The sequence below is a fragment of the Chrysochloris asiatica genome, unplaced genomic scaffold (genome assembly GCF_000296735.1).
Source record: "Chrysochloris asiatica unplaced genomic scaffold, ChrAsi1.0 scaffold00014, whole genome shotgun sequence".
In the NCBI taxonomy this organism is placed as follows: Eukaryota; Metazoa; Chordata; class Mammalia; order Afrosoricida; family Chrysochloridae; genus Chrysochloris; species Chrysochloris asiatica.
The window spans coordinates 7,051,451-7,060,301 of record NW_006408532.1 but is presented as its reverse complement, the minus strand read 5'-3'; the positions used below and the strand labels follow the sequence as shown (position 1 = coordinate 7,060,301).

The window sequence follows — 8,851 nt, the reverse complement described above, 5'->3', positions numbered from 1 at the left end:
AATATATAGTTGCTATGAGTTAGAACTGACTCGATGGCACTTAACAGTAACTAATGAGATTGCGCACTTTTTCCTGTGTTTCTTAGCCATTTGTATACCTTCTTTATCTTTTCAAATCCTTTGCCCATTTTTAAACTGGGTTGTTTGTCTTTTTGTTGTTGGGTTGTAGGAGTTCTTTATATTTTTCTGTATACTAGACAAGGAGCCCTGGATAGTCAGTGGTTCAGCTTAGCTGCTAACCCAAAGATTAGCAGTTCAAGCAACCAATGGCTCCATGAGAGAAAGACCTGGCAATACATTTTCTTAAAGAAAATTTGTAAGCACTACACTACCAGAGCTCTGGTAGCGTAGTGGTTACGAATCGGGCTGTGAGCCGCAAGGTCAGCAGTTTGAAACTACCAGCGGTTCTGCGGGAGAAAGATGAGTCGATCTACTCCCGTAAAGATTTACAGCCTCGGAAACCCTGTACAGGGTCGCTGTGAGTCGGAACCGACTCCACGGCACTTAACAACAACAACACATTACCAGAGCTCCTTATAATAAGCCCCCTGTAATCATCTTGTGTCCTTTGAGAAAATATATCAAGGTTACCCCTGTGGAATCTCCAAAACAATCACCAGAACCTTCTAACCTGGCCTGTCTGCCTTGCATTTAGCTGGCCTAACAGATCCCTTCAATAGCCACTATTTTGATTGAACTTTTTTTTTTTTTTTTAACATATCCTAACAAGACTAAGACAAGTGGATTACTGAGAGAACTAGTCTGCAGCCAACCACTGATCACAGAGACAAGTTTAAACACGTTTTGTTTGGAATAAACCCATGTGTGTATTAGCTGGAACCCTAGTAGCAATACTTTTTCACTTACTTTGTAATGTATTATATAATCTATGCTTCTTAACATCAGTGTATCAGAAGCTAAGTTTTTATCTATATTTGAACTTGCTTTAGACTTCCTATTCCGTCCCATCGATACACTCGCTATATACAGCATGCTAGCTTAATTGTCAAGGGTTTCATTTTACTTGGAGTCACAGTCAACACCCATGGAAGCAGTAGTCAAGAAATCAAAGGACATATTACATTGGGCAGAGCTGCAAAAGACCTCTTTAAAGTATTAAAAAACAAAGGTAATCCACTTTGAGGATTAAGGTGTACCTTACCCAAGTCATAATATTTTCAATCTCCTAATATGCATGAAGGAGTCCAGGTTTGGCACAGCAGGATACTGCACTGGACCACAAGGTCAGTTTGAACTGCAAAATTGGTGGTTCAAATCCAACAGCTGCTCCTTGGAACCCTTATACAGGGTTACTATGAGTTGGAACCAACTTGATGGCACTTCATAACATATGCATGTGGAATCCTGGTGTGGCACTGTTTGATACGCACTGGCTTGCTAACCTCAAGGTAAGGACAGCAGTTCAAACCCTCTAGGTGCTCCTCAGAAAGCCTACACAGGGTTCACTGTGAGTCAGAAGCAACTCGATGACACTTGATAACAAACATTTTAAGTATTGTAGCTTGTTTTTTTATTTTAATGGCTGGAATTCCAAACGTTTTGGAATCATTCTTCCACCCCCAGCCCATTTTTCTTGGTTATTCTTAATTAAGTGTTCATCCAGATGATCTCACAATCATTTTAGTTAAGTTTCAAAATCATATTCTACTGGAATTTAAATTGGAATTGTGTTGCATCTTATGGAGTGTTCTGGGAGACCTGCTCTCTTTGTAGAAGGTAGTGTCACGTTGTGTCATCTTATGATTGTTTTTATTGTTGTCATTCAGAGAGCCTCCACCCAAGCGCTGGTGTAACACCTGTCAAGTCTACTACATGGGAGACCTGATCCAACACCGCAGGACACAGGACCACAAGGTGGGGGCCTGTGTACTGTAAGGGACCACCAGCACATGTTAACTTCAAGCTGAGGGCTGGGGAAGGAGGGAGCCCAGGTTAAGAGTGGTAATAGAGACCTTTGACTCTGCATGGCCTTTACTCATTGTGTGGCTCCTGGATGAGTCAGTCATATTTCATCTTTAGGCTTGGTTCCCTATCTGTCCAATGGGGGCAAGGCACCATCTCATCCTGCCATTCAGCCATATGACTTGTAGGGGTCCTTTACACTGCTGCCCTCTCTGTCCCTGTCTTGTCACCTCACAGCAGCCATATAGGGAAAGGATATTTTTACCCACTCTCCAGTGCCAGGCAGAGTGCAGCTCAGCTTATTACAGATGTGGTGGGCCTGCAGATGAAAGGTGAAGTCTCTCGGCACTGCCAAGCTGGGATGCTGCCCACCACCCACTTAGCCTGCCCTCCTTTTCTCAGATTGCCAAACATTCCTTGCGACCATTCTGCACTATCTGCAGCCGCTATTTCAAGACCCCCCGCAAGTTTGTGGAGCATGTGAAGTCCCAGGGGCACAAGGACAAAGCCAAGGAGGTAACCTCAGCTCCCTCAGAGAACATGAACCCAGAGAGGCACAGAGCCTTAGCCAAGGCCACACAGCAAGTTGGCATTTATCTCAGTCCAAACTCATCTGGAGGGAAATGGGGCTTTTGGGGGCGTGAGGTGGCAAAGTGTGGCTGCTCAGAGATGACCTGGCGCATCATCCACTTCCTTGGGCAGCTGAAGATGCTCGAGAAGGAGACAGCTGGTCAAGATGAGGACCACTTCATCACTGTGGATGCTGTGGGCTGCTTTGAGGGTGATGAAGAAGAGGAGGAGGAAGAGGAGGAAGAAGAGGTTGAGGTTGAGGAAGAGTTCTGCAAGCAGGTGCTGGGGACAGAGGGTTGGAGGGGCAGGCTGGAAGTTGGACTCCCAGCCCAGAAAGGACCCAACCTTTCCATCCCTGAGGCACTAAAGCATGCCATAATGTATTCTTAATAGGAACTATATTTTTATAATTATATAAGTATACATTATGATCATTATGAGGTGGACAATTGAAATTTGCAAGGGCCTGGAAGGTATAGATTGGAAGGGCCCTCTGGAAGGCAGGATTGGCATGTGCAAAGGCTCAGAGAATTGTCCCCACACCTTCCTGGAAACCAAGGGTATGGGTGGGGTTGGAGAGCACAGGTGGGTTCCAGGTCTTCCCACCTGTTTGTGAAGAATCTGAGAGAAAGTCAGATCCAAGGTCCACACTTACATGCTTCCAGGTGAGGTCCAGAGATATATCCAGAGAGGAGTGGAAGGACTCGGAGACCTATACCCCCAACACCGCATATGGTAAGACTCCAGCCCTGACCCCACTGGCAGGACTCTCAGACGGTCCCAGGTCCTAGGTCCCAGCAGCAGCATGCTAGCCAGGTAGTCTGTCCCCATGCCCTTGTTTCCTGCTCCCACCTGGAGAGGGCAAGACACCTGGTTGGCCCCGAGGGATGTGAGTGTGTAGACCTGCCGTCCCACAGGTGTGGACTTCCTGGTACCTGTGATGGGGTACATCTGTCGTATCTGCCACAAGTTCTACCACAGCAACTCAGGGGCACAGCTCTCCCACTGCAAGTCCTTGACCCACTTTGAGAACCTTCAGGTGAGCTGGGCGTCCGTTCTCCACCCTGTCTTACCCGGGGGCTCAAGCTAATGAGGATGGCTAGTGTCTGCTTCCTTCCTATGTCCAAGCACCCACCAACAGGAGACCCCACCCATGAAGAAGTCAGAGCCAGTGCAGAGCTGGGCTCTTTCTGTTAGTGTTTCTGGGGCAAACTGAAGGTCAGGCTGTTAGCTCCAGAGACTGGGCTCCAAGAGGTGAAGTGTATCACACGAAGTCACACAGCACATCTGTGTTGTCTTGGCTGGGGTTGGGGGAAGCAGCTGCTGTCAGGAGCACACCAGGGTTGGGAGGAAGCCCTGACCTCACCATCACCCTTTGTGTCCAGAAATACAAGGCAGCCAAGAACCCCAGTCCTACCACCCGGCCTGTGAGCCGCCGATGCGCCATCAACGCACGCAACGCCTTGACTGCCCTGTTCACTTCTGGAGGCCGCTCACCCACTCAGCCCAGCACCCAGGACACAGCCAAAATCCCCAGCAAGGTGCCAGTCCAGTCCCCGCAGCCCCCACCACCCCGGCGCTCTACCCGCCTCAAAACCTGATAGAGGGAGTCCCAGCGCCCACCCAGTCTAGGTCCGGGAACGCTAGTGCTTTTTTAGGAGTCTGCTTGGAAACTCCGACATTGGTATTTTCACTTACAATGCAATAAACAATAAACGAAGGTAGTTGGCTGTACAATCCCCACAGCATTTCTGTCTGCGTGGATGCGGAAAGGGAGGCATCCCAGTCAATTCCCACCCAGGCACAATATGGGGGCAGAACCTGAGAACCAGGAACTCTAGGATCATAAAGCACCTCACCTCCCTGATCCTCAGTGTCCCTCTTAATAATTTATCAGGGCTAAGAAACTACTTTTAAGGAAGATCTTACTGAATTTTCACAATGACCGTAGGGAGGCCTTGTTAATATCTCTACAGATGAAGAAATTGAGGCCTAACAAGGTCAGGTGACTTGCCCAAGGTCACACAGCTGGTAAGTACCTAGGATTCAATCCAGGGCCTGAGCTCTGGACCCCTGTGCTGCTGGCTTCTCTGTCTAGCTGGACTCTGGAAGCTGAAGTACAAGAGGGGTCTGCTTAGACCCTCTGTGGTTCTGATTGTTGATCACTAGTTGATTGTGTGAGGGGTAACCCTGTGATGAATCTGAGCAGATAGAGCCCGGACTGGGCTGGCTTTCTAGTTCTCCATTTCCCCATTTGGTGGCACCATAGGATAAGTAATTGACCTCAAGGTTGGTTTGAACCACAAGGTCAGAAACCCTATACAGGGTCACTATAAGTTGGCACTTAACAATTTAGAGACAACCAGGCCAGACCTGTATTAGCCATCTGAGGAGACTGAGGTCAAGAGCAGAGGGCCATGCCCAAGGTTACACAGCCTGTCTTGGTGAAGGGTCCTGGTACGCAGAGAGGCTGAGTACAGCACACAGGGCTGCATAGCACACCTGATGCTGTGAGCTGGTCAGCAGACGTCAGGTGGAAGGAAGTCCTTGCCCCGTCTGCATCGTGTCCAGAATGGACGATGGTCAGAACTCCAGCCTCACCTCTTAGCTGTGAGCTGCCAGTACATAATCCTTGCCCAAAATGCCTTTACTGACCTGTTCACCTCCACAGGCCACTGGGGTCCTCATCCCAGGGTAAAGAGGAGAGAGGCACAGTTGTATTAGAGAGACCAGTTTAATGTGGACACTCGAGGCCTAGATGGAGTGGGGAATGCTCAGGAGTTAGACAAACAGGCAATAATCTGAATGGGTTGCAAGCCCATAATATGGCTTCCAGAGGGGATGCCAGGCAGTTGGGGCCAGCTAAGGCAGGCCAAGGGGAGTGCCAAGGGGGTGGTCCAGACAGGCAGACCCACCAGGCCAGCCCTTGAGAAGATACCTAAGTGGTGAGTGTCTGGGCAAGAGCCTGGCACAGGGATGCAGGGTCTGGGCTTGGTTGGGCTCCCTCAGAGCCTAGTGGGTAGCATCACTAGAGGCCTCTCCAAGCTGCTGCTGGAACTCAAGGCGTGTTTGCCTGTTGGACTCAAGCAGCTCCTGGAGGCGGGCGTGGAGGTGGTCGTTCTTTTCCTCCAGGTGGTCCAGACAAGAGTTGATTTGGTCCAACATGGAGTTGATGGCGGCGTATTCTGGGAGGAAGGGGAAGACACAACCCAAGTCTCGTGCTTCTTTAGGACTCACAGACAGCCACCCTCCCACCCTTACTTCTCCCCACCCCCCACTGTCCCCAGCCTGCCTCCCTTCAAGGCTGGGAGAGAGCATCCAAAGGACCTTGGGCAAGTCCCTTCTTGAGCCTCAGTCTCATCATCTGGAAAAGGGATAGATACTGAAAGGGGAAGGACTTTGCACCAGCCATTTTTCCAGGGTGAGGGTGGTCAGCCAGACAGCAGCTTATGTGGGACATCATGCTAGGTGCTAAGTCTTCTCTCAGCTCTTCTCAGCAGCTGCATAGAGAGCGCCCAGAGCCCATTCTTCTGAGTTGGGCATTCAAGGTATCTATGCCCAGGTCCTGCCTTACCTCCTCTGCTCCCTAGGCAGGTCCTATTCTCCAGCTGTGGCCCCTTCTACCCTCAGGATAAAGCCCAAAGCGCCCACCCACTCCTTCAAGGCCCTACATCAGCACCCAGCCCCTGCTCCCTTCTCTAGCACCACCTCCCATGCCTTTTCCTTTCCTTCCTCACACCTGCCTCTGCCTACCTCAGGCCTGTTGAACATGCTGTTGCCTCTGCCTAGAATGCACTGCATCCTCCTTCCTCTCCTGGATGAGTCCCACTTATCCTTCAAGTCTCAGCATGGATGGTAGCACCGGGAGCCCTCCTCATCAGGCCTCTATTCCTGAGCCCACTACTCTCTTCACCTCCACAGCTCTCGTCTCAGGATTTACTGCTGTGGTTATTTGTGTGTGGCTCTTGTCTTGTTCACTACTGCTCCCCCAGTCATTTTGTTGGATGAAAGAAAGAATGAATGAATGAATGAACCTTTTGATTTTCTAGCCTCCTTGCTCAACTATCCCTGCACCTAGAATGATGTCTCAACTACAACAACCTTTCAAGGACCAATTCAAAATACCTCTTCCTCCAAGAAGTCTTCCTTGGCCCTCTTCCTCCATGGCCACTCCTGACCTATTACCACAGCAACACAATGTACCTGGGGACTAAGGTCTGGGCCTGTGCCCAATGCAGAACCCAGTTCAGAGCCAACCCATGACTCAGGTCCCTCTGGGTCAGACACATTCAGCTGCTAGCTCAGGACCAAAGGGGAAGTAGCTGGTAGTGGTTTGGGAAAGGCCGAGGCCAGATGAGCATGACTGGGGTGTGGGTGCAAATGTGTCTGCATTTAGGGGGAAGGGTATTCATAACCCTATGGATAGCACAACTCACGAATAGGAGAGTCCTGACATCCCAGCTGGATGGTACAGATGGGGAAACAGGCCCATAAAAGAAGGGTCCTCCAGTGGGTCAGTGGCAGGGCCAAGACTCAAGACTTGGGGGACAGGAAGACCTGGGTTTGATTTCAAGCTCTGCTACATCCCAGTAAATTACTGCATCTCTTTGGAAAGGGGAATTAAAACTGAGTAGTTGTAAGGATAGAAACATATCAAGAATTCAGATAGTGTCTGAGCACAGGAAGTACTTTCTAGATGGTCAACAGTGGAATATTTTGCATTCTGAATCATGGGACACAGGCAGAGGGGACTGGAAGGCAGGTGTCCACATATCACTTCTGGGCCAGATGCCATCTGATCAAAGGCGCTCTTCAGTTCCAAGCCTTCGCCTTCTGCCTGGGACATCCTCTTCCCCACTGTCCGAAATCCTATGAATCTGCCAATATCCCTCAGTGTGACCTTCCTTCCAGATGCCCCCACCATGGCTACAGCACTGCCAGCAGCCATAACACCCATCTGGCTACTGGTCACTAGCATTTCCCACAAAGATCTAAAGCCCACCACTCAGCTCCCTGAGGAGAGGGCTTCTAAAAGCAGATCCTGGGCGATGAAAATGTTCAAAAAATTGTGCTGATGGCTTCCCAACTCTGCATATACTAAAAACTACTGGATTGTACACTTTAAATGGGTATATTGTATGGTATGTGAATGATATCTCAATAAAGCTGTCCAAAAAGAAAAAAAATCCCATACTTATCCCACAATTTTTTTCCTCTAAGTTAATAAATCAATCTTTATTACACTAAAGAGAATAGTAATGACCATTTACTGAACATTTATATGCTTGAAAGCCATATTTTCCATTCATTTTCTCAATGGAGCCATTAGTCATTATTCTTAATTTACAGATGGGGAAACAGAGGCTCTAGAGAGTGGAACGCAAGCCACTGGTCTCTCAACACTACTCCTTCGCCCCGCTGCTCAGCACTCAACAGGCGGCTTTGTAAACAGGTCACATTCTGCAAGGCCTTGAGACCACACCAGCTATGCCAGGAGCCAGGAGGTGCTGACTCAGCAGAGAAGGGTACGCCCACTCGATCAGCGCCTCCTGCTAATCCAAGCCGGTCCAGCACCCCTCAGGTGCCTTGGACTTCCGAGGGGCTGAAGGAAGTGGCTTCAGTAAATCTCAAATGGCTGAGTGTCCCTGAGCTACCTCAGTTTCTCTACCTGTAAAATGAGACTGGGAGTCCACAGTTCTCCCATGCTTTGATTCCCAGGGATCCGCCCGCAGGAGATCCCCCTGCAACCCCGAAACGACGCCTGCAACTCGGGACCCACCCAGGAACAAGGGAGAGAAGGGCTCTTCGGTCCCTTCCAAACCCTAAACCCGGCTCCAATCTCCCTTCCCAGGAGAGCATCCCTGGAAAGGCAAAGGTCGTTTCAGAGGCTCTCCCTTGATCACCTGCTTCCCCGAAGCCGTCGTCCTCTCCTTCCGCACCCGCCTCCACCGGCATGCCCAGATCCCCGTTGGGGCCCGACATTACGGGCTCGGGCGCCGCAAGAGCAGCACGACGATGGAACACCGGGACCGTAACGCTGAAAGCTGGCGCCGGGCGGAACGCGACAGCGGTGGACTGAACGCCAGGCCGGAAGGGTGGAACGGAAGGGTGGGGGGAGCGGGACGCAGCCGGGAGACTCGAGTCCCGTCCCCACGGCCCGCCCCCTGCGGTCCCAGCTCCGCGCGGGCCCAGCGCCACCTCCAGACACTGCCTCCGCTCTCCAAGGTCTGTCCCCGTCCCGCTGTCAGATTCAGCCCGGACCCCGCCCCTGCGCTGCCTCACAGAGCTCCACCCACGTCCCACCTCTGCCCCCGGAGCCTCGCCCTTCTCCAGGTCCCCACCGATACACGTAAGAGCA

At 50.6% G+C, this 8,851-nt stretch overlaps 2 protein-coding genes across 5 annotated transcripts in view; one reads left to right on the top strand and one right to left on the bottom strand.

Annotated features, from left to right (window-relative positions):
- The window catches only part of CIZ1 (CDKN1A interacting zinc finger protein 1), a 56,868-nt gene extending 52,774 nt beyond the window's left edge, over positions 1-4,094 (top strand). For all 4 annotated transcript variants that reach the window (XM_006834814.1, XM_006834815.1, XM_006834817.1 and 1 more), the window contains 6 exons: positions 1,788-1,875; positions 2,326-2,439; positions 2,626-2,772; positions 3,159-3,228; positions 3,411-3,532; positions 3,879-4,094. In XM_006834814.1, coding sequence (XP_006834877.1) covers positions 1,788-1,875; positions 2,326-2,439; positions 2,626-2,772; positions 3,159-3,228; positions 3,411-3,532; positions 3,879-4,094 — 757 coding nt within the window. The remainder of the gene's footprint in view (positions 1-1,787; positions 1,876-2,325; positions 2,440-2,625; positions 2,773-3,158; positions 3,229-3,410; positions 3,533-3,878) is intronic.
- Positions 4,095-5,505: 1,411 nt separating this feature from the next.
- On the bottom strand, positions 5,506-8,541 carry LOC102815129 (chromosome unknown open reading frame, human C9orf16). The gene is made up of 2 exons (XM_006834813.1): positions 8,397-8,541; positions 5,506-5,678 (listed from the first exon to the last, which is right to left on the bottom strand). The coding sequence occupies exons 1-2, from the start codon at positions 8,473-8,475 to the stop codon at positions 5,506-5,508; spliced, it is 252 nt and encodes an 83-aa protein (XP_006834876.1). The 5' UTR covers positions 8,476-8,541.
- Between the last annotated feature and the right edge of the window lie 310 nt (positions 8,542-8,851).